The sequence below is a fragment of the Gymnoscopelus microlampas genome (genome assembly GCF_963454915.1).
Source record: "Gymnoscopelus microlampas genome assembly, chromosome: 6".
Lineage (NCBI taxonomy): Eukaryota > Metazoa > Chordata > Actinopteri > Myctophiformes > Myctophidae > Gymnoscopelus > Gymnoscopelus microlampas.
Window position 1 is genome coordinate 21,157,504 of NC_139943.1, and position 26,260 is coordinate 21,183,763.

The 26,260-nt window shown below is 41.3% G+C and overlaps 1 protein-coding gene across 1 annotated transcript; it reads right to left on the reverse strand.

Moving 5' to 3' along the window:
- Window positions 1–694: 694 nt before the first annotated feature.
- Window positions 695–21,327, reverse strand: rpgrip1l (RPGRIP1 like). Its single transcript, XM_084060462.1, has 26 exons — window positions 21,257–21,327; window positions 20,683–20,777; window positions 20,366–20,510; window positions 19,457–19,770; window positions 18,737–18,842; window positions 17,558–17,701; window positions 17,016–17,121; window positions 16,772–16,918; window positions 16,552–16,625; window positions 16,174–16,313; window positions 15,961–16,067; window positions 15,802–15,852; window positions 15,299–15,478; window positions 12,767–12,884; window positions 11,855–12,307; window positions 11,382–11,524; window positions 10,010–10,373; window positions 9,111–9,406; window positions 8,838–8,933; window positions 8,457–8,531; window positions 7,821–7,995; window positions 7,010–7,110; window positions 5,376–5,562; window positions 3,164–3,248; window positions 2,476–2,612; window positions 695–1,673 (listed from the first exon to the last, which is right to left on the reverse strand). The coding sequence occupies exons 2-26, from the start codon at window positions 20,762–20,764 to the stop codon at window positions 1,537–1,539; spliced, it is 3,963 nt and encodes a 1,320-aa protein (XP_083916588.1). The 5' UTR covers window positions 20,765–20,777; window positions 21,257–21,327; the 3' UTR covers window positions 695–1,536.
- Window positions 21,328–26,260: the final 4,933 nt, after the last annotated feature.

Consider the following 26,260-nt stretch of genomic DNA (forward strand, 5'->3'; position numbering starts at 1 on the left):
GAAGTAAATGACTTCCGGTTGTTTATGTTTTTCACTTTTGTTTTTGAAACTGGATTTTAGTGTGGGTTGTTGGAGTAGCTGGTTAAACTGATACATATAGCGACACATTATATTATAAAGTACGTAGCCTACGTAGTTTTGACCATCAAATCAACAAAGGATGGTGTTTCAATCAAACTTTTAGCAGAGAAATGCCATGGATACTACAAACTATTAGAAAACTACAAAAATACCCCCACACATTATCATTTTATTACTATTTTGACTGTGATTGTTTTTCATAATTAGCCTATAGGTTGTTCTTATTGTATGCAACATAAACTAATCTGTTTATTGCTAAATTAAATACAAAACAAAAACATCAACTTATAAAACAAATGTGTAACAGTTTCTATTCAAAAAACAAATGCTATAGTAAACAAAATTGTATTTCCCCCTTAAATTACATTCACAATATTCAAAATGGTAATAAAAAAATGCATCCTTCATATGGTTAAATTAAGTGGTGTGAAGTCTTTGAGGCTTATTTCCATCTTGAATCTAAATCTACATGTCCACTACAGCATCCTTTACTGCTGTATGATAGGACATGATCTGGTTCCACTACAGAATCCTTTACTGCTGCATGATAGGACATGATCTGATGACACAGAGTATTGCTTTTGAATTGCACCACATACACAGTAGTAAAACATTTAATTCAAAGTACAATGCACACGTCTAAAGTACATTTAGACTTTCACAAGCTGTAACCGCCGAATGCCATTTCAGGACTATCTATTATATACAGTACAGACAACTGCAATCCTGAAATTAAATAAACAACATTATCTGATAAAATACTTATATATATAAAAAAAATAACTATTACATCTGAGGATATACAGTATTCAACAGTTCAAGTGTATGTCTTACAAACAGAACAGAAGGCCAAAGTTATCCTGTGTTTTGTAAACTGCATTCCAAAAATATCCATTGTTTTTAAAGTTGTTTTCGATGTAGTCTCCAATAAATTAACAATATACCGTATACTCCTTTGACAGGGGTGCCCTAGGGGTGCCCTAGGGGTGCCCTACTTGGCCCCCTCTCTACCCTCCACATCAAATGTCTTCAACGAAAATAGTCGTTTTACAAGCTTGATGTTCGCTTATGAAAGGCCCAGTAAACAGACACTAGGGTTTATGTGGTTAAATACTTAAAAAAGGATTTGATGATTTTTAACTTGAATCCTATCATTCCATTTTGAGGGCCATGAAATGAGAAAATCTGACACTAACACTTACCAGTGCATTCTGTGTCTCAAGATCGCTCTCTCTTGGTGCTGTTTACACTACCAGTCTATGTAAAACAATGTGTTTTATGTGCTGTCAGATTTTCATGTGACGTCCCATAACAGAATAATAGGATTCAGGCCAGTTAAAAATCATCTAAGTTGCCCTGTAAATAATCATCAATTAAGTTATTGAACAGCTGCAGGAAGAAAAAAAAAGATTCTGATGTATTCAACATCAGTGAGTGTTAATTTCTGAAATTATTTTAAGACAATATCTGCAGAGAGGAGACAGGTGTGTAGTCATGGTCGGGGTCTTCCATGATGGATTGCAGAGCCTCCAGTCCCTCTACAGACACTGTTAGACTTCCTACCACTGAGCTGCTGTCCTCTGCATCCACCACTAGAGGGAACACAGGAACACAGTTTATTACATTATAGTCCACCTTAATACATACTTATTACATGGTAGTGGTTTATGTAATAGTTTTCTAATTGTGTGTATGCCTGTATCTCATGCTTTTTTACTTTGTAGAAGCTCTCAACAAAGTAAAAAGAGTGATATACAGTTGAGATACAAGCTGAAAAAGTGCACATGAGTGTGTGTATTTGACTGATTGATTGAATAATTTCTTAGACAGAAATGTAGACAGCACGGAGGTAAAGTAAGACATTTAGGCTAAAGGGACAACACAAAAAAGTCCTGGGGACTTGTTTCCATTGTGGCCCCATGTATTCAATTCATCAACACAACATAGAATATGAATACATCAATACATGTCATAAATAAATACTAACAAGTGAAACAACTACTCACCTGTTTCCTAGGCTGTGTTTTCCACTTCCTGTCGATTTCATTGGATATCATTGGTCATCTGACCAGTTTCATGGATTTCATTGGATCAAATCGACAGGAAGTGGAAAACACACAGCCTAGGAAACAGGTGAATATGTAGTGCAAAGGAGAAAAAGGGGTTTCCGAAATCAGAAATATATATAAATAATGTTATTGTTGGATCCAAATACTACATGTGTGACCAGGGGGGAAGAAAGGGAGAGAGGAACATTCAGATAGTAGAGAGTATACACCACTGCAGACATTGACCACCCCCCCCAAAGAAAACTATAAATCAATGACTGTTTGTTGTTTATTTGCATGTTTATGGTTTTGTGTATACTGTATACATGAGAGTGTGTGCACCAACCATTCAGATTGATTTCAATCAGGTCCTGCTGCTTCTCCAAGATGTCAGGGATTCTGAGATAGGCCACGCCCACATCCTCACATTCCCTTTCCTGTTCCTCCTCCTCTGGTGGCTCGCTCACCACGGTGAACCGGATGCTGGTCAATGAAAACAAACCAGAAGCTTGAAAAGACCAATCACGGTGGTTGACTGCTAACTCCATTCAACTGCCAAACCATACATGTTTAATTAACAATGGTATTTGTCGTGCAAAAGCAATAAGATGTCTTTCAAACATAATGGCATTCTTTGTCTTTGCTAGAAAATAACATATTTTGTGAGGAAAAAATGCCTTCTATCTAGAGCTTGCCATATGTTTGGGTCCGATCCCAATTTTGGAGAGTCCTAACCCACCGATTTTCAGAAAACGTTCAAAACTTTCTGATCAATTTGAAAAACGTATACATTTTATTAACCACTTTCAACTTGGCATGGTCAATGCGTTGTTAGCGTTGAATACTTATTTAAAAATCAGGACACATTGACTACATATTTGCGAACACCGATAAAAAAAGTAAAATAATGGCCGATATATCGGTTCTTCCTCCATTACTTACAAATACAGACAACAGCCTAAAAGAACATCTTTCAGAGATGTTGCGATCAGTCAGTGGGCATACTTCTCTTGTCAGACTACTTTCTACAGTACCTGTCCATTTGTGGGTTGCGTCCCTCGAGGACCGCCTTCAACAGCTCTCGTCTCGCCCTGTTATTCTCCACGTCCATGTGAATCACTGTGAAGGAGAAACAACGCACAGCCTGTTGGATCATTGACAGTCAGGACAGGACAAAGCAAACACACACACACACACACACACACACACACACACACACACACACACACACACACACACACACACACACACACACACACACACACACACACACACACACACACACACACACACACACACACACACACACACACACACACACACACACACACACACACACACACACACAGGGTAGACCAGGAAAATTAGCACGGCACTGGTGTGTTTTTAGCCAACATACATACAGTATGTGCTAGGAGGTGAATGGTGTTTCCCAAATATGACAATATATTGATTGGTCAGTAAATTTAGATTTGAATATTATATGCGTTTTAATCAGGGGTTAAATGGGTTGTGTAAAGAAGGGGAACCATGATTCCAAGAGCTTGGAGGGTATGTACGGTAAACATGCATTTCAGGTGAAGGTGCTACTATAATATAATTTGCTATTTTACATCAAAACACACTCTCCCTGTATTGATTCCGTCATAGAACTCCAATACGTCTTTCACTTTTCATCATTAACCTTCAAAGTAGTGGAGTGGTATTCACAGTACAGTATCAATAACTTTCAGATGATAACACTCCCGAAAGGACCATGAGGATTTCTGGTCATAACCGATAACCTGTCTTGGCTCCACAACTAGACACCACAACTACAGGCATAGTGATGATGGGAATCATTAAAGTTGAAACATTCTCAACTTTCCCAACACCCAGTTCTATACTGGTCCTAGCAAAAGACACTCCAAAGGACAAACTTATGAAAACAAACAAGGACAATTGAAGAACACCATACTTTTCTTTTTCTGTTTTATAATGAATCATTATTAAAGTCAACAGCAATATAATATTAAGTAAACATTTACAGACTATGGCATTAAGGATCAATAAGAGTTTCATACATAGCATGACAAATTCTAATATTGTAGTTCAAATGTTTTTTCCTCTCTTCAAGATAGAACCCAAAATTATCTCATCATAGGCATATGCAATAGTTGTTGAAATATTCAATAATACAACTAAAGGCAGAAATCATGGTGTAGTCATGGACTCAGACCTGAATTTCAGCAGCAGACAGCCACGGACATTTACAAAGTCAGCCTACCATGACCCTATCAAGGATTAAAGGACTTATTTCTCAGTACGATTTGGAAAAACGTGTCTATGTATTCGACTGCTGTAATGGGGTCTTTACAAGTCTCCCTAAAGATTGACCAGACAGCTGCAGACAGATTCAGAATACTGCTCCTAGAGTCGACTCCTAACCAATAACAAGAAAGTGGATCATATCACTCCAGTTCTCAGATCTTTACACTGTCTCCTCGTCTGTCAAATAATTGATTTCAAAATACTACTGTTGTAGTCCGGCAGCCAAAGGGCCTTTTTTGGCTGAAGTGGGAAATAAGGTATATAGTATTTTTTATTAGTCAAAAATATTGTCTATATACATACATACATGAAACCACATGCTGACCAGCTGTCAGCATTGAGATTTTGTTTTTATATGGGGGTATTTGTGTGACCATACCTCTCTATTATAAAAAAAATAGACTACTGGAAATGTCTTGGACCCTGAAATGTTGTTTTCCATTTACTTTTAATGTAATCACAAGATAAATAAATGCCTTTCTTGGTAAATGGCAGATTCTGCAGGTGCAGTTCTGCAGCACCTCCAAAACTTAGACTTTGGGGTGCATGGGTGTCTGGACTCAAGATAATTGGTTAACAAATGTAATCAATACTGGTTTGGCATAACGTTTGCTTCCAACTGCTAATCTCTGCTTCTGTGAATAATTTGCCTAATAATAAATATATGGATGTGCACCTACAATTGAATAACTATTATTGGGAGAATAAAAATGATTCAAGCCAGAAGGAGTCAGCGCGGAGCGCCGGCAGTGTACGGTTAGGAGGCAGACTTCAGTTCCAGCCCAGTTCCCTGTTAGTCTTAGTTAACTGGCTTACATCAGATTACATCATTGTTAGCTGTGCTGCATACGAGTTCCAGCTCAATTCTTAAATGCAAAATTGACTGTTATATTTCAAACAACGGAGTTTCCCATATCACCTTTCGGAAGCACTTACCGTTGCTGTAGTGATAGTGGCTGTTCTTGCCTGGTTCAGGTTTGGGCAGGGACATAGGGGTCTCCTCTGAGGGCAGGTCCAGGAGGGAGTACTCCACAAACAAACGTACCACACTGGGGTCCTGGGCCGCCCGGGATTCTGGCCTCAGGCTCAGAGACACTATCTCCACACGCAGGCACTGCGCCGGCTGAGGGAGAGAGGATGGAAGCAGCTCAGTCAAATTTCATTAGCAATCAAACCCAAGTCAAGACAAGTCCCACAAACAAGTCCTACATTTTTGGGTTTGAGTCCCAAACAAGTCATAATGCCATTTGAATTAATAGTAATAAAGACCATTTTTCAACTACAACAGAACGTTGACACTATACTTTTAATTTCCTCCTTGAGGACAGGGTTTAACCCAACTATTGTACTCTTAACATGTAATACAGTGTAGCACTATTAACCATTACAACATAATGAATTTTGTATGTTCAATCTCATGACACTAGGTGTCACTGACGGGATTTCTGACTAATAGCATTACTAGTTAGTTGATGAAGTCAAGTGGAGTGATATGAATTGATGTTTTGTGTGACACTTTTTAAACATATTTTAATATTTAAACTTGTGGGAAGGTATCCAGGATTTTCAAGTAAGAGGGCTGAAGTCCAAGTGAAGTCACGAGTCATTGGTGTTAAAGGGTTAGGCAAGTCTAAAGTTATCAAATTTGTACCTCAAGGCCAAGTAATTCAAGTCTCGAGTCCTAGTCTTGAGCCCACAAGACTTATATTTTAAGCAGAGCCCTATTGGACAACAAAACATTCCTCATCTAGTATAGCAATTTGCTTTATTTCATACTCTGGAATTATTTTCAACTCTGGCACTCAAACTACATGATATTTATACTTGTACTACTGTACATACTTAAAAAGTGCAAGTTGGGGTCGTATGAATATGGTGATTAATTTGTGTATTATCTTGCACTACATTAGCCTTGCCATTGTCACTCTCCTACCAGGCAACAACTTGCTTGGTTTCTTTTAGGTTTTGTTTTTGCACATACACTACACTTTAACACATCCATACATGCAATACACAACTGATACCACTGACTACTCACACTAAGTTGTATATTTTGTAAAGTTTGTTGTTTTTAGTTAAAATAAAATACCATAAGTTACTCCAGTGTGTCGTCTCCCACCTTTGTCATGTAACTAGTTCATGACACTTCATGACACTAGCCACACGGCAGAAACATGTTTTTGACTAGCTGACAATATGGCTCATTTTTGGCAATATTTGTTGCTGACAACTTCTTTGCAACAACTAGCACTATTTCACCAGTTAACCACATTTAGAATAATACCTCTATACAGATCGATCATAACCCTGACAAAACTAAACTAAAACTAAAGTTCAACTTTGTTTTCCAGCACCGAAGATCAACTCCCCTTCCCCTTCTCTTGTGTACTCCCTGGCCACCAGAACCGGCCCTGTGTACACCATGTACAGGGCCTTGATATCACAATACAATAATCCCAGTAACCTTGATTCCATCCTTGTACAATGCCTCGCCTCCTCTCTGAGGTCCGGTCGACTGCGTGAGGTAAATAGAGGCACGGCTTTTGAGTGTGTGCTCTCGCTTCACCCACCTTCCTCCCCGCAGACGCCTGTCCAGGAACAATGCAGTCATCACTGTCAGACTGGATCGATTCGCTCTGATCCTCCCCCTCAGTGGGGGCCCCCTCGATGTCTGGAGGGAGACAGTCAGAGGGACAAGAAGGAAAGGGGGTGGGGGGAGGCAGACAAGGAAGAGATAAGTCACAAAGTATTTATATGTAAAGAGACATGGTTAACACAGGGAGTAGCAGGTACAATGAACCCGGTTCTCTGTAGAAAAGGCAGAACAGAGAGACGGCACTGGAATTGGCAATGAGCTCTGTTTGGAAGGAGTGTCGGTGCAAAAAGCACACTGAGAGAATTGAAACAAAATGGAGTGTGATACATTGATTAGAATAGACAGTCTCTGCTTTAGCCATTAGCACCGGGACAGCTGTTGATATTGACCATTGTGCGTCTGGCGAATAAGATGTGAGCCTCGCCTCACAAGGTCAACGTCATTAACATTTATGAAGTCAGAAACATCTCGGTCTTAAGATTATTGGCAGAATCATTCAATATTTATGGCCGTTCTGGAAATATTGTGAGAAAACAAAAACATTGTCCATTTGCACAAACAAGATCTGTTTCCTAACCCACCCACCGCAGATTCAGGGGAGTACTGCAGAAGACCTGTGTGAAATTGATTTTTACCAGTTTAGTTAAGTGAGAAAGGAAAATGACAGCAAAATGACCAGGGAATTTCAACAACGATAAATAAATCCTGCTGCTTAATTACTGTAGTTAACGACACCTTTAGTTAACCACCTTTCACAAAACATCAAAATGTACTGGCTTACGTACCTTCTTCAATAATATCTTCTGAAATTTCAGAATCATCAGAGTAGGAATGAGCGCTCAGTCCGCTCACACTTGGGATGAGCTGTCCTTCGGAGAAGTGAGTCACATCCTCATCTTCATCCTCTACCTCCTCTTTTTCTTCTGTGCTTGGAGATGCTGGGGATACGTCTGAGCTAACCTGGGTTTTCACAGTGTATTATCACGTAAACCACCCAACACACAAATCTAACTCGTTTTACACAGAAGTTTTGTCAAGTGACACAACTAAGTTATATTGATTCTGACAGATCAAACACAGAATTGATTGATCATCATGAGGGTATATCAATTTGTAATGTTATTGTGATGTTAATTTTAAATTAATAAACTACTAAGTGAAATTTACATTTCAGTTACTCTTTAAATAAATCCTGCCATTCAAGTTCAATATGCCTTTTGAAATAAAGTTTCGCTGAGCTCAATCTTGTCACATTTTCTGCACCGACTCAAGTGCTATAGATTTAAGCCTAATTTATAATTTGTCATACGATAGTGTCACTTTCTGAAAATAACTGCTGTCAAGCTAACAATGCAACGCATTGAAAACAGTTATTTTCAGGGGGCCTCAGTATAACATTTTGCTTTAGTCTTTCAGCTTACCTTGACAGGTGGTAGCTTTGAGTTTCCTTCTTTTTCTAGTGGTACACTGACACTCTCCATACTTCTTTCTGCCACCTAACAGAGAGAACCAGCATGAACCCTGTAAACACCCATGCTGTGTGACCCAAAAATAGTGCATAATGAAGTCATGTGGCGTTATGTGTGAAGTTATGTGTCCAGGTAGCTCAGTCGGTGGAGCACACTACCAATAGCCTAACGATTTCTAAATTGTTTACAGAAATCAACAAATAACGAAAGCTAGTGTCTTCGGAAAGAATATTGCACCTATATTCCTTTCAGAGAACCCAATATTTTATTGTAGCCCCTCATACTGCCCAGGGTAACATGTTTCTTCAAGGTTCATTTGCAGTGTAATCTCACCTGCTCCTCTGTGGCTGTATTGTCAATGAATGTTACTCTCTTAGCAACAGGTTTTTGTTTCGTCTGGGGCTTCAGTCTGGGCTTTGGTAGCGGAGCCTATGATCACAACAGAGTCAGTCAAAAGGACAGGAGAGAATGCCTGTGTTGAACACTATCAACATAAAATAGCTGATGGACGTCTAAGATTTTGGAATCAATGTCCATGTATTAATGTTCCAAGAAGTTAAACTAAACGTTGTCTCATTCATATTTAATTCAGGTCCTCACTCTTACCTTTGCACTCAACATAGCAGGGAGCGAAGCGGAGAGATGAGGAGTTGTCTTGGTTTCCTTCTCCTCCTTCAGTTCAACTTCTTTCATTTTCTTCTCTTCCCTCTTCCCTTCTTTCACATCGTGCTGAGTCTCCTCAGCCTCATTAGTTAACTTGACTGCTTTGTCTCTCGGGATAAACTTGGCCTGTTCTACAGTCATAGTGGAGCCTGGTGGAGGGAGGTACGTAAACTTCCATTTCAGAGTGAGTTCAATATGGCCGACAGAGCGTCCAGATGGGTCGATCAACTCAAACAGACCTGAGGAACAAAAGAGAGGCTGTTAAATCTGGTATAAAACTGGGGTTTTAGTGTCAGGTTTATTGCCCACATTAGCCACTTAACCACATGAACCATAGCCTCCCTGTTCTGGGCAATGGGCATATCATAATAGGCAAACATTTGACGAAAATAGGCGAACAAACATACATTCGGCAACTATAGCAGGTCTATAAGCTCAAAATGTGTGCTGCTGCAATGCATTGTGAGCCTGTAGATCTGCTATTTTCACTGAAGACGTTTGGTGTACATGGACAAAAGGAGGGGATCAAGTACAGACCCCTGTGGGACTCCGGTCAACTAAATATGTATAAGTGGTGAAGCCCTATTTTCAAATATTGTAAACTAAAAAATAAATCAATTCTAACATAGACATATATCTACAAGCTCACAATGCAACATAGACATGTCTTGAAGATATTAGAGGATTTTCAGTTTCACCAATAATGACATACCCAAAATAGGGATGCCAGTTGTGGGGATCAAATCTGTGACTAACAGCTCAATGTAGCCCTCAGGCCACCTTGCCTGGTGAAATGCTAAATCACAATGCTGAATTCAAGTCAGTCAAGCAGTTGTTCTTACCGGTGATGCCCTTGTCATGGGCCAGTGACAGCAGTGGCACCCGGGCCTTGCCCAGGTACATGTCCACCTGCTCCTCCTGGTCATCAAACACGTACAGCTGCAGCGACTTGGCCTTCAGGTAGCCGTCCAGGTCTGCGTCCATGGCTACCGGGTAGGACATATGGTTGTCGAACCGTGGTTCGCAGCAGTCCGGGACGATACAGGTGTCGTGGTCAGGGAAATCGAAGAACTGATAGATCACGTAAGAGCTGGGTGGTCTGCTGCCCTGGACTGGAAGGTTGCAACAGCAATGGATAGTGATGTTGAGCTCATTGCAGCTGCTGCCAGGCAATGCCAGCTGAGGTGTGAGGCTCATGGCTGAGGCCTAAAGATCATGGCACAAATTAAGAGTTTTTACGCAATGCATGGGTGTCATATTATGTACTGTAAGCCAAGACTCCTCCTATATGAATACAGTTACACACATTTGAATTTGGCAGTTACCTGGAACAACCACACTCTTTTATGATTGGATGCCGAGCAGCTCAGCTGGACCTCTACGTTGTGCCTTGTGTGCATTAGAGCACTGTGATATTTTTTTGATCAATTGTTTTGTTGTTTTTTAATTTTTCCCCATTTCCATTTCACCCCATGTGTATAGTCCCCATCACTACCAACTCCTACTGTTGGTCTGGGGAGGGTGTAGGCAAGTAGCCTGGGATCAGACGAATCTGCCAGTGCCCTCTGCGATTTGAGTCTGGCACCGCTCCGTTGTGAATCCATTTCCTGCTCCCGAAGTCTGGGGTGACCAATCAGGGCCCAGTATTCAAATATGGGAGACTGTAATTGGTAGTTGGTTGTAGGTCTAACCAATTGCGTACAGAGCCATTGTTTTGATCCCGCCCCTTGGGGAAAAAAACGTCCTCATAGAAGTACCAGACTCATATCCACGCAGTGATATAGTCTGGCTACGCGAGGCTAGTAGACAAGCACATGTCTCCTCCGATACACATGGAGTCACCAGCTGCTTCTTTTCAACTGACAGTGAGTTTCACTGGGAGGTTGTAACGCATGTGGAGGAACATGCTATTCCTCTCAGTTCCGCTCCCTGTTGAACAGGCGCCCCGGACCAACCTGGAGGAGTCGCTAGTGCAACGACAGAGATCGTCCACCCCTGCTGGGTTCCCACCTACACGAATGCGGCCAATTTAGTTTGTTGGAGCGCCTGGACAAACCATAGACAACATGGAGGAAGCAAACCCCAATCTCGACAGTGGTGTGTAGGTGGTGCGCCACTTGATATTATATAATAATAATGATTATTTCACAGGTTAGGTACGTCTGTTGGTACAGTTACGTCTGTTGGTACAGTGGTCAGTACTTTACAATGTACCTGTTTCTCCTCATTGAGTGCAGTGCTGATATATCCCAGGGCCTTCACTCTTTCCTTATATAGTTGGAGGGCCTGTTCCATGGGTACCCTCAGTCTCGCCCAGTACTCAACAGAACCAAAGGACTGAACCTCACCATATACTCCTGAGACAGAAAGGCAAATATTACTGTACACATAATTCATTTCAGTTACTCCTTCATAAAATAATCAGGGACGATTTAGTGCACATATGTTCCCTTTACATTCCTAGTTAGACAGATTCACCATCTGACAGCTGCACAGTATGATGACAAACGCTGGCCATTGAGAAACTCATCACGGCAATAACTGCTGAGGGAGCTACTTATAGAGTTTTTGCGACAGTCTCAAGAATTAAACCATAAAGAATTCAACAAAACCTAAACTATCCACACCAAGTGACATAACCAAATTTGCAACAGAGGAGGAAGGATGTCTGTCTGTGTTGTACTCACCGACCAGCTGCACAGCACCATAAACTTTGCCGTCTTTCTCCAGTAACTGCTGCAGCTGTAGTTGCCCAGCGGCCACCGTCTGGAAGTCCATTCCCTTGGCCAGATGTAGCTCCACTGTAACCGATCTTGTATGGAGGTACTGAAGGAAGGCATCGTCCACACGCACCACATATTGTGACGTAAACCCATACGCTGGCCGTGAGCCATGCACTACCGGAGTGGCGTGCAGTTCAAAGTCATAGAAGGCATAGGTGCAGAAGGTGGAAGGTTCGCGATCACCGAGAGCTTCCAGGGCCGATGATGAAAGTGTGCCATTGCCTATGTGGATCTCCAGAAGGTTCTCACCGCGTTCCAAATTAACCGTTTCGTCAAACTCATCTGCCACATCCTCGTCTGTGATGTCCGGTTTGAAAACATAGGCTTTGGTGCCGTAGGCAATGTTTTTGAGCTGGGCTAGGAAGGAAGAGGGGAGTACAAAGTTACAATCAAACCTGTAAATGAGACAATTTACGATAAGTCAAGACAGCTAGGCCGGAACAGGAAAGTGGATATTTCAAAAGATTTTGGACATTGTGACTTTTTTCATTATTATTTTTCTCTTCTGCGTTCTAGGAATATTTTGATTTCCCTTGCAAATTGTAGCTAACTGGAATGAAATCTGAAAAATCTGACATATGACTCCAGAGATACATGGACATGCAACACACAAATGGGCGTGGAAATGTATGGGGAGTTGCGTAATTTGTTTTTACGACCTGACCTGTTATAGGCCACAACGTGGAGGGCCTGTTATAGCGGATTTGGAAAATTTGGGGTGGAGGTTCTTCCTTGGCCTACTGGGAATGTGCGTGCAAAGTTTCACACCGATCGGTCGAGCGGCTCACAGTCATACAAAGATAAACTTTGACATACCCTCCAGTTTCTTGATTTTAGCCGCCCTCATGTCAAGCAGCTGAGCCTGCTGGTCCAACCGAAGCTCATACTCAATCCTGGCGCTTTCCAATTTCTGTGTCACAGCTTCAACCTCTGCCTGTTGGGTGAGAGTAGAATGGATTTATTTAAGAATTACACACATGGGTCTGTATAGCCCTTGAGAAACCAGATCACTAACTTATAGAGAGCGACGCCATAGTTTCATGACCAATGAATGTAATGAGACTGTAAGATAAGCAAAATAAGCTTTCAGAAGATGTATTGCACTTATATGTCAACAATGTCAACAATGTCGACCAGGTTTTAAGCCAAAATGGGTCAATATCAAAATGTTAACCTTGTGTGCTGGTGTACTGTACATTAGTCACCTCATTACTGTTAATAACTGGATTTGTCCTACTCAATTGCAATATGTCTTGATTATAATATAATCAATTGCTAATATTATTGGCAAATTTGACAATTTCTGGAAAAGATATGAGCTTTATAGAAGAGATGGTATCCATCCAAACAGCGCACATTGCTTCTGGCAAGGAACTCCCTGAAATCTGTGCAAACTGGCTACCATCTGCTCCATTCCAGGTATGGCTTTAAAGGTCCTCCTTACACACCGGGAACGCTTTTTGCGATTAATTCGCCCGAAGAAATATATTTTTTAAGTGTTGGCTTTGATTACATACACACAGAACGCTATTACGCAGTGATAAAGCAACACATTTTTCAAAACAAGGTTGATTTTTGGTTTTCAACTCAAATAACATTATCAACCTGTATGAATGAGGCATCAACTATATCAATAGTTTGATCCAAAATATCCAGCAAGACATTTTTGGAATGTTTATTTGTCATGCAGCCGGAGTGTAAAGACCTTAACTTTGCACAGCCACCATACCTGTAGTATTTAATATTAGACCAGGATGCACACTCATCTGGGCTACGGGGGAAAATACTGTTGGTATAAGTTTAGGTCCATTGTGATAGCCTCTCTTAATTCTTGTCTGAGAGTTACAATATTCTTATTTCCATGGCGGAGGTAGAGCAGCCGCCTGGGGCCCGGTTCAATCCCCGGCTCCACCTTAAGTGTCCTTAAGTCCTGAGTGCTGAGTGTGTGAATGAGTGAATGTAAGGCACACTCTAAAGTGCTTTGTATAAACGTGTTATAGAAATGCAGACAGCATTTTGGTCAACATTGCTTGTTTTTAAATAGGCTCTACAAAAGGCGGTCGTGGCACAGGGGTAAAGTACCTGTCCACCACCACCGAGGTTTGATTCCACCACGATGCATGTGGCTTGGCCAAGTGTCTATACGAACACAATTGGCCATGTTCAGGGAAGGGAAGGTGGGTGATCCTTGCCGCTGTGCTAGCGACTCCTACGGGCTGGGCCGGCGCCTGTCAGCACTGGCAGGGGGTGTTGAATAGGAGGAGTATGATGGAGGCGCCACCGTACATCCTCACTCCTCACTGGGCAGGTGAGCCAGTAGGGTACAAGAAATGTGTGGGGAGGATTGACCACATTAATTCTAGCATCCCTATTAATAGGCAAACATTTGCCAAAAACTGTAGATCTACAATCTCACAACACGATGCATTTGCCATTTTCGGGAAAGGGATTTGATAAAAATGAGGGGACCAAATATAGACCCCTGGGGAACGCCAGTCAACTAAGTATATAGGGTGTAAGTGGTTAAATGACATTATGACTACATTTGAAGAAAAAAAAGGGGTAAAAATGATTGTCTACTCTAAATTGTAATAAAAAATAAAAAATAATCACACCCAGTTTGATGAGTGTGTGCTGCTATTATTCAGGCAGTACTACTCTATTTGATGTGTGGGCGCTGCTATTCAGGCGGTACTTCTTTATTTGATGTATGGGCACTGGTATTCAGATGGTGCTACTCTATTTGATGTGTGGGTGCTGGTATTCAGATGGTACTACTCTATTTGATGTGTGGGCGCTGGTATTCAGATGGTACAACTCTATTTGATGTGTGGGTGCTAGTACTCTGACGGTACTACTCTATTTGATGTGTGGGCGCTGGTGGACACTCGTGGACCACAGGATCCACTTGGGGAAGGCATTTCTCCAATATGGATCTGAGACTGTGCAATGTTGGACTTCATGTGGCCAGCCTGTGACGTCTATGACGTCAGTCGTATATGTGAAACAAAAGGTACTTCTGTGGCCTACTGGCAGCGTGCATACAAAGTTTGGTGTTGAGTTAAACAGCTGAGTGAAGCAGTTAGCGAGATAAGCTCCGCATGCACGCACGCACACACACACACACACACACACACACACACACACACACACACACACACACACACACACACACACACACACACACACACACACACACACACACACACACACACACACACACACACACACACACACACACACACACACACACACACACACACACACACACAGTCATAGACGGCTAGCCTCTTGCAGAGCCACGCTCTAAAAGAGCTCTATAAATAAACTTGACATGTGTTCCTCTACCTGGTAGTCTTTGTTGATCTTATGCTGAACAATCAGCATGTCTCTGGTCTTTTCCAGCTCCTGGTAGGTCTCGACATACATGGCCTGTAGCTCCCCCATGGAGCGCGCCGTACCTCCCTGCACCTCCTCCTCCACCTGTTCCAGGAAACCCAGCTCGCCACTCTTCTGTGACTTCCGTACCTGTGAGTGAGAGATTCTTGATTATCAATTTAAGATTTCATCAAGTAAAACATTTCTTCCACATGGTCACAAGTCGTATTCCAATCCATGACACTGAGTAAAACTATATGCATCTTAGCCTGCTAAGCCAGGGATAGGCTCCAAAATATTCTACACACAACAGCATGACACAAGAACACACTGAAACGCTTGCAGAAACGCACAGTACACATACAGTGGGACAAGACGTTTTATGCTGCCAATATATTCTGAAACCATAAAGGTTACATTAATAGAGAAAAGGCGACACCATGCCGGACATCTAAACTAAAACATGTATTTACCTTGATCAGCATCAATGCCTCGGTGAGTTCTGCCGCGTCTAACTCGCTCTCCTTAACAACATAGTGTATATAGACAGATTGTTTATTAGATATTATTACATACTGTGATCAATGATTTGAAATTATTTAAAATACAATGTGTGAGAGTTCAGACCTAACCTTAGTGTAGAACGCCAAACGCTCGCATACTTCCTCCAGCTGCTGTTTCTGCTCCAGGAACTGGATCCCAAGCCTCTTGTTTTCTTCTGTCAACTTCTCATTTGTATCTGAAAACAAAAATCACCTAAATAAGAACCCCATAATCAACCCCAACATTTTTATTTCTAAATACAGAAGTGGGAACTGAAACCAAATTAGATAGGGGTACTGTACCTCTTTCAGCCTTGATTTTATCCAGGATTTCATTTTTGTCTGTGAGGTCTGCCTTCAGAGCCACCTCCAGCTGAGCGATCTGGAGCTTCAGCTGCTGCTCTCGTAAACGCCATTTCTGTTCCTGAGATACATCAAAGGCACTAGGAACACACAAATATGTAAAGTTTTACTGGGTTGCAGAAATAAAACTGTGTTGATTGATCAACAACATCAAAGTGATCAATCTAAAATCAAAGAAGATGCAGTATTATTATTGTCCATTTTCCAAGTTCTTTTTAAAATTCAGCTCCACATCATTTTTGTCAAGCAGCCACAGCTAATGAAGAAACTGGACATCCAATATAGCCAATCCGAGTAAAAAAAAACTGATTTACTCACCTGTTAACAAGTTTATCACAATTATCCTTCAGCAGGTCCCGCTCCCTCTCAAGATCATTAATCTGCTCTTGTAACTGTAAAACAAAAGGTGTGAAAATGAATCAGCGAACAGCGAATTGCTATTAGTTGATTAGTTAGTTGTATTGATTGGTTAGGCCTGTATGGTTTGCAGCTGAAGTAATCGTTGATTCAGTGTTTTGAGGTCAGGGCGAAAAGTCACCTCCTCTGTCCGTCTTTGTGAGATTGAGACAGTCTGTAGCTGGCTCTCCAGTCCCAAACTCTTCAGTCGCTCGTCTTTCAGCTGGACTGAAAGCTCATCCACTTTGGCCATCACAGCATCATGACTGGCTTTCATTGTCTTCTGACTCTGGAAATCCCAGTATGGATTTAGATTTGAAACTGACATTTGTGCTATTGACAGAATCACAGATGGATTCTGACTATTGGCTTCATTGATGTCTCACCTCTTGCAATTGGAGGAACCTGCCCTCCAAGACCGTCATGGCATTAGCTTTCTCCGCCAAATGTTTCTGCAGTTTGATCATTTCCACGTTATTATGGATGGTGGATCTGCAAGAGACCACAACGCAATGTGTCTATATATTGATATACTTGATGATTTCTGTCTGTTTCTATGGTATTTGTTTACAGCATGGTGTTAATGACCAAGATGAATGTTGAATGTTTCAAACTTGTACCATGCCTGTATACTGTAAATGGTTGCTTTCCCCAAAATAAAAAAGTTCACTTTGAAACCTTCCATATAATACTTTGGATTAACATACTTTGTAGGCTTATTACACCAGGACAATGCACGTTAATTCTAGAAAAGTTAATTGATGAGGGGCTGAAAAAAAGAATCCTGTGATTATTAAAACTTTCTGGTGCAGACTGCAGAGGTATATGATATGATATGATATCATGCATGATCCAAAATAGAGTATATTGTCTAAATTCATTAGTCTTGTTGTAAATCTTGCAGATCAGTTGAGGATGGTTTGTTTACCTCTGTCCAGTGGTCTGTTGTTCCCTGAGCTGGAGAAGAGATTCTTCATACTCTTTCTCCTTCCTCCTCAGCTTGTCTCTGAGGAACTCTGACTCTCTGATCATGTCTTCTATGTCTCCTCGCTGTCTCTCGATCACATTCTCTCTGTTACACAGGTACACACAGAGAGATATAGGGCTGCATCTATCAATTATCTTCTTAGAGATTATTTTATTGATTAATACAATAATCGATTTAAATATTTTATATCAACAAATCAATATCAATAATTATATTAATCAGTCTGATTAACTGCTTGTAGATCTATTTACGCTACTTTTGAAAGTAATTTGTTTTATTGAAATTATTAATATCTTTCATAATTGATTAATAATAATAATAATGATACATTTTATTTAAATAAGAAAAAGAGGTTGCGCATCAACAATGGGTTTTCTCAGTGGAGTGCTAGACCCAAAGTCAGTATACATATCAAAAAAAGGAATTTTAAAAAAATTCCAAAAAGGTAGCACATCCAAAAATGTCAATTAAATGGAGGACAAATTACTCACATTTCCACTTTTTTATTGGCACACCAAAGCGTTCACTTTATTGGTGTGCCAATAAAAAAGTGGAAATGTGAGTAATTTGTCCTCCATTTAATTGACATTTTTGGATGTGCTACCTTTTTGGAATTTTTTTGAGATACATTTTATTTATAATGCACTTTACATTGGAAACAAATCTCAAAGTGCTACAATCAGGGTAAAATATTTGCATAAAACATGACAACGCTAAAAAGGAATTAAAGAACATTAAAATCACGTGAGAGCATAAAGCCTAGGAGGAAAAACAAATGTAGCAACAAACAAAAAAAGCAGCGCTGCCAAAGGGGGGGTTGGTGTTTCCAGAGCGGAGGTTGCGAGTGGAGGTTTGTGGTTTGAGGAGTTCCTTAAGGTACTGTAGGAGGGAGCGTTACCATGGATGCATTGATGGGTTAATAGGGAGATTTTATATTTATATGACATTGATTAGTTCAACTACTACTACTGTAACTGTTGCACCCCAGAGAGATCGAAAGACTGATAAATAGCACCGACTAAAAGAAGTAGATTTGCAATCTGGTGGACAGACATGTGGATTAATACTGTATGTGAAGAGAAAACATCAACTCTCAGGTTATGGTAATGTCCTACTTACAGGTTGCGTATCTCTGCTCTGGCTTCTTCCAGCAAGCTGTGTCCATATCTAGGCAGCAGGCCTGTAGGAGGTCTTCCACTTTCCTCTACCTCTACATTCCTGGTACCTGCACAGAACAAATTTATTTTTTACATGGGGAGGACGAGGTTTGGATGGCCACCGCACCGTTGTGCTGGAGTACTCCTCTCAATATCTCAATCCCCAGCATCCATATTCTGGGGGTGAACATTCTGCAACGCCTTGTGAGCTTGCAGATCGGATATTTTTGGGGAGGAGATTTGGTTTAGAGGGAAAAAGAAGTGGACCAAGTATAGACCCCTAGCTAGGGGACTCTGTCTGGAATGGATCACCGGTTTAGTGAAGCAATAAGCTATGTCTACTCACTAGTAGTGTTGTCAATGCTCTGTTCAAGGGAAGTCATTTGAATTTGTTCCAGTTGATGACAAATGCATTGTTAACCACTTAAACGTTATATAGTTCCTTGAGCGGAGTCCCCAAGGGGTCTATAGGCCCCATACTTTTTTCCTTCTACACCAAATCTGTTCGCCCATGTTTGCCTATTTTCGCATTCCCAGAGTAGGGATGCTAGGGTTCATGTCATGTGGTTAATATAGAGAAACAACATGCTGTTGTCTGTAAAATATTTGTGTCAAAGGTAGCATATAATGCTCATAAAGAAGTCAGAGTAGCATAGCTGTCTGACTTCAACGTGGTACACACCTCTAGGGGGCATCTGGGACGGAGTGGGCGAGTCATCCCGCTGCCTCTTGAGGCCTGTGTTGATGCGCGACTGGACGCGGCCATAAGGGCCGGCGGGCCTCTTGCTCTGCACCTGGAGCTGCTGCTTGGCTACCAGGAGGCGCTGCTTCAGTCCCTCGTTCTGCTGCTGCAGCGCCCGCACCTTCTCCTGCAGTTCCTCCATCATCTCCTCCATCTCCACGTCCCGGCCCCCTGGGGCGGGCCGCGCCCCACCAGCTACCAGCTGCTCCATACGACGCCTATCCTTGGCCAGCTTCACCAGCTTCGTGGCCAACCTGGAGGTTGGCAGTGTGGGAGGATGGAAGTTAGAATGGAGGAGTAGGACATACTTTTACTGATGCCCATTGTCATGGTGTTATGTTAGCATGAACCCTAACTTGATATAAAAACTAGACAGGGGATATTCCTGAAGAAACTGTGGGCTCAATACCGATATACCGATGATAATGTCAATACTGTGAAGTCAGTACCGCCACTGTGACGCATCAACTTGGGAGAGTTTGGAGATCACCTCAGAGCTAGTCTATGATGTCAGCCCGCCCGGGTGTACATTTTTTGTTTTACAAAGATAAAAATATTTTACATTTTGAACGCAGTTTTCTCACTATTCAGTATTCATATCCATTTTTCTCCTCAAACGCTGGAATCGCTCTAGCTAGTCATACTTCAACCAAAACTATGTTCAAAATGTCAAACATTTTTTACTTTTGAGCCCATTAACAATTTAACGTGATCAGGAATCTATTCCCATGGCATGTAGGAATGGTCTATCTTCAGTGATTTCATTTGGGCTTGAGGGAAGAGGCGTGAGTGAGAGCGCAGGTAACATCATTTGGTTATAGAGTTATATGTGGATTGTGTTTATCTCACCTCTTAATCTTGTCCTCCTGGTTGTGGCCATGCTGCTTGAGGAGCAGGTTCTCCTCATGGAGGCGCAGGAATTTGTCCTCCAGTTCCTCCCTGGACACCCGCGAGATGGCCTGCCTCTCTCTGGCATTTTGATTCACCAGTGACTCTGTCAATAGAGGGGTTTTGAGTAAATGAGGTCTATGCAATACACAGTATTGTACTCACAAGTGGTGCCAAAACAGACTCAAAGATGTAAGAAGAAGAAAATGGAAAAATAGGGAAATTATTGATAATGGCAGGTGCAGATGGCCTGGGTTCCATTACAGGGATTCACTAACCTTGTGCTCCAGCTTGGGAGAAACTCAGGTTAATGTCTTTGACTGGCACATCTGCTGCGGTCTCGTCAACAAACATGGACATGGTTCACTTCACCCTGGGAATGATTTAGTTCACATGTCCTCAATCCAACACAACTGTGGCGTGGGTAGCCTGCACTAAAATCTGTAAGTTGCCTTGCCTATTCTTCTCTTATCTATCACTGTCTCTTAATTCATTGAACACTCTTCTCCAACCTTGCACTTTGCAAATCGCTCTGGATAATCGCGTCTGCAAAACAAAATAATAATAATAAAGCATTCTTTATTTGTAAACAGCGCTGTTCCATCAACTAAACTATTAGTGTTTCTATCATCTTAGGTTGCTGCACACCAGTGTAACGGTCATGCTCATGCATAACGGTACACAGCAGTGTAACGGTCATGTACTGTGCTTGGCTAATGCCTTAGCATTATTTTTCAACAAGTATTAAACAAGCCACAGCTCAAACGAAACATAACAGTTATCTATAACTTACAAAAGAATCGTGTACTATTTTAGACATTAAATGTTTATTTATTTATCACGTTTTCTTACCGTTCTGGGTGCCAGTTATCATCTTACTCCACAACCACAGACTGACTGTAAAAGTCCACAACGACGGTTGCTAGTATAAACAACACATTTCCTGGATTCATCAACGCATGCGCGGTGCTGAATTCTGGGATGTGTAGTTCTTTCCTGACTGATCTGGCACTCTCTCTTTTTATTTTATTCTTTAGTACACAACATTCAGGTAATCAACCAGCACATATAGTTTAAACTAATCTGTCTCTCTGGGCTCTGCAGTAGGGAACCTCTGACACTTTTATTATTGTCTCAGAGCCGACATTATGTTTTCACCCCTGTCCATCCACCTTGTGTGTGTGTGTGTGTGTGTGTGTGTGTGTGTGTGTGTGTGTGTGTGTGTGTGTGTGCGCGCGCGCGCACCCATGGTGTGCGGGCATGTCCGTCTGTGAGCAGCTCCGGCACCAATTATTTGTTTACCAACATTGAGACTGGATGTACAGGTGATTGTTTCACGCAATCAATTCTCAACCTGTTGTTTTGGGGTGTGCTGGCCCAATCCCCTCTTGTGTGGGTTACATGTCGCCTTTGACGTTAACGAACCCTGCTATACCTAACCCTAACCGCACGCGGAAGCCACTAGTCGGAGTAGTGAGATGTCGGAATGGAAGGCGGTTACCCTTGTGTGTTGGTGGCTGGTGAGTTTGAACTTTATATTACTTTGTCCAAACATCAGGCAAATAGCTACACATTGATTGATTGATGTACTTTATTTAGTAAGACATGAGAACATCAGTACATGGAAGTACAAATTCACAATACAAGGTCTACTAAACTGGAAGACTCATAAAAGCACTGAGCTTGTTTAAGATGAGATCCCCATGCACACAAATCACGATGACATATAAGAGACAGACAGATATACACGTACGGAATGTCATACAATCAGCTTACAGGTTGGTATGAAGAGTGAAAAAATATGTACAAGAGAAGAAAAAGAAAAGGGGGGGGGGGGGTGGCAGGGGGGTAGGTTAGGACTTGGGGTACATTATCTCTATAGTCATGTGATGAAGACAGATCTGTCGGATTTTTCATATTCCATCCTGATTGGCTAAGATATGCTTCCAAAGTTTGCAGCAGTAGCCTGTTTTGTACAAAATGCCTCAAATCATGAACACAGCGTCAGATTGCCATGAAACTTTACACGCAAACTTTTGTTAAACACATTTCTTGTTACTACTATTACACAAAATGCCTCACATCATGAATGCAGCGCCCAATTGCTGCTTTGCATGCACATTGCCACTAAGCCAAGGAAGAACCTCCATGCCAAATTGATCAAATCTCCTCATGGTGGTGCTACAACAGCCCACTTCGCGTTTTGGTCTATAACTCTTTAACTGTAGGTCGTACAATCAACATTCTTTTCCCTTGGATTCCTAGGCCCTGTTTGTGCCATATTCCATTTTCTGCCATAGTGTGTTTTCTTCAAAACACACTTTTCGCTCTACTCCTACAGATTTTGTCCAAACCTCACACAAATCAGTACACATTATCTCTGGGGTCATGTAATCAAGATGTGTGTACGGTATAAGTTAGATTTTTCAGATCCCATCCCAAGTGGCTATAACCAAAGTTTGCAGGCCCTGTGTAGGCAACCCGGCCTGGCGGAGACATGTGCTCCGAAGAGCACACTTTTCTAGCGACCTACTGCAAACTGCAGTTAATTATCATTGCAGACAGTTGTTAACCATAATATATATGTTGGAAAAGAAAAGGTATTGTTCACTGCACCTATTCACCTAAATTGTAGAGCAGTCTGTTCAATGTTTCCACATATTCGCTTCTAAAAAATGAATTCCTTAATTTCCTTACCAATAATCATGTTCCTAAGGAGACAATGGGCCAATATATTCAGTGCTCCATCTGGCCTAACTTTACATGTGTAGGCCTATTTATGAAGAGGTTCACTGGTTTACATCCAGGGGAATTTGACAGGCAAACTGTCAGAGATGTCTTGTCTTTCATGAATTGGCAATGGGTCTAATTTAGTTGCCTGCAGTGAGATGAGCTGGCTTCTGGCTGCAGGACAGACAGAATGAGTTCACTACATGTCAGGCAACGGGGCTCTTGGCCTTGCTACATAGCAATCACTGGGCCGTAACAGTCTCTTCTCATGGCTGCTTCTTTAAGCCCTAACCTTTGACCCAGTCCCCCCACCCCCCCCCCCACTCACTCTTTAGCAGGAGCAGGGTTGAGGCGGGTCATGGCAGTTTGGTGCACTGGCGGTTGGCTGGTCGTCGATGAAGTAAAATGTGTGTCTGTCAGTGCTGGACTGTCAGGGAGTCGGCCTGTCGTTGAGTTCCATGATGCCTGCCGACCTTTTGTTCAACAGGCCGTGCCCACCTCCGCACGGAACTGTCAAGCACATGATCAGACGAGCATGGAGAGCCCCCACCCCCTATTTTTTTTTACCTTCTCCTCTCCACCCATTGTAATATAGGGAGATTTCCCCTTTCAAACATCTCCTGGCTGTCTTGTCTTGGCTTTTATTCAATTTATTCAGATGAGTGTCACTGGGGGCAGCGGGTCAGATTCTGTTGCTGAGCAAAAAAATCAGAATGGCTGGTTGTTACAGAGCTCAGGGTAGACAGGAGAGTCATGTCATTTAAGATGGTGTGCCATTTCAATACATTTCAGATGCTGAAATTATAAATATCAGACTTGTTCCCCCATTTCATCCTTCAGGCCCACAGTCAGGTTTCTATTGCCAGGAGCCAGATGTGACAAGACATGGTGGTTTTATTTTTGGGTTAGTATTGTACATGGTTGGGGGTAGGTAGGTGTATGAGTATTCTATCTTTGAATTTCAGCATGACACTAATAGCCTGCCATCCAGAGTACTGAATCCCAGAGCCTCACAGAATTGACACTAGGTGGCACTTGGTTAACACACACTGATGCTTAAATTGTATATTCAGTCGCATGATAGTGTCACATACTGAAAATAACAGATCTGTAAGTTCTGTAAAAGTATACATCAGGCTTGAAATATATCTTCTCTTCTTGCATTCCAACTTGGGGATTGCTTCGGGAACTGTTCATCAGTCGTTTGTAAAGCAACGATGGCACTGTTTTACTGCCAAAGTGATCACATTCTGCTGCTTATACAGAAAGGCCACTATTCTAATCTGGTGTGCAGCAGACCTGCTCAGCAAATGTTTCTGTATACTTTGATGGTAGCAGTGTATAATGTTTCTTGTTGAGTTGTCAGTGTTGAATACAAATTTAGACTATGAAAGGATTGGGCAATCTAAGTTTACAAAATCTTTAGGTCATAATATATCACTCAAGTGAGGAGAACATTGAGTTTTGTTCAAAGTCTAGTCATCAGTTTTACTGTAGTGTGTATAATGCACATACGTGTATACTGTACTGTACATCACAGTTTACCATTGTTAGAATTCACTAAATAAAATATTGAAAAGGGATTGGAGACATAAAATGCAGTATCTGAGTAAAAGAAAAAACACTTTCTCTTGTTCAAAACAAAACACTTGTAAAATCTAGGTGATCCGGTCTTAGATGTATGGTCATCTTTCAAAACTGTTGAGTAATTGCAAGCTGTCCTTTTGTAAGAGTGGAACAAACCTCACACAGAGGGTTAGAATAACAGGATGACCTATACAACACAAAAGACAGATTCACACTGACAATATAGCCTATACAATACATTGTAGGCCTATGCACCTAGTCTAGTCGAAACTTTTACAAACTTACACGCTATTGCTAATCCTATATATAATCTGAAACGTGGGTTCATTTATTGTCAGCTATTTATTTATCCAAAGATGTAAAGTAATTTAGCATACTGTATCATTTCGGGCAATTGACTTTAAGTGAAATGTCAATGTTAACATAAAGAGAGACACAGTAAAATCCTTGTGTTAATTTAACTCTGAGAGTGTAAAACTAAAAGAAATGGAACTTTATCTGTCCATTTGATTCCATTTGTACACTCTCTGAGTTTAACAATTAAAGGGAGCCTCCGCACTCTCAAAACTGCAAAATCAGATTTGAATTTGTGTTTATATAGCAAGCATTCTGTCATAGACTTTCTTCAGGCGTTTATGAAGAAAGTCTATGACCGAAAGCTTGCTATATATATAAAAAACATTTAAGAATCGGAGCTTCAGCACCTCACCACCAAGTCTACTGGCAGATGAGCGGTGTTTTTTTTCACTATTTACACTCTCTGAGTTAAATTGACACTGTGGATTTTACTGTGTAGGAATTCTGTGGGGAGGTAACAGACAATATAGGCCACACCACTCAGAATGATAGAGTGATCTGTCTTCATAGGAGTGATTTCACCTCGGCCAACTCTGCTGTTTAGGGCAATGAATAACACTTCCCTCTAGTCTAAAAGAACAATTAGTATACTCTTGTGTAGCGCATCATGGTGAGAAAGCAGAAGATTTTGTTTGACAGAATCATTTTTCATCCTGATTTTACAGTATAAACGCCAAGTTGATTGAGTAGTTTCTTTGCCCATGTAGGAGTATGCTTAAGAGCATTCCCTGTGTGTGTGTGTGTGTGTGTGTGTGTGTGTGTGTGTGTGTGTGTGTGTGTGTGTGTGTGTGTGTGTGTGTGTGTGTGTGTGTGTGCGCGTGGGTGGATCGCCAAAGGGCGTTATATGATTTATGGACATGGCTGACTGTGCTGTAACAATTTAGAATTACGTCTGATTCCGATTCCCATGAATTGTAACTAGGCCTGTAATTACTGTCTGTGTAGAATTAAGAATCTGTGTAGCATTAGCAATTTGTCAACACGGAAACAACTTATTCCAAACTTTTAATCAAATTAAAATGTCCAAATGTTTTGTTCAAATTGTCATCCCCTGTCCATTGCACAATAATTTTCCATCCATTGTAATCATTTTCATCCAATTTTTAAACAAGCAAAGGTATTAAAAATAGTCATACATATAAATGAATGAGTTTTAGTTTCATATTAGTTATAGTTTAGTAT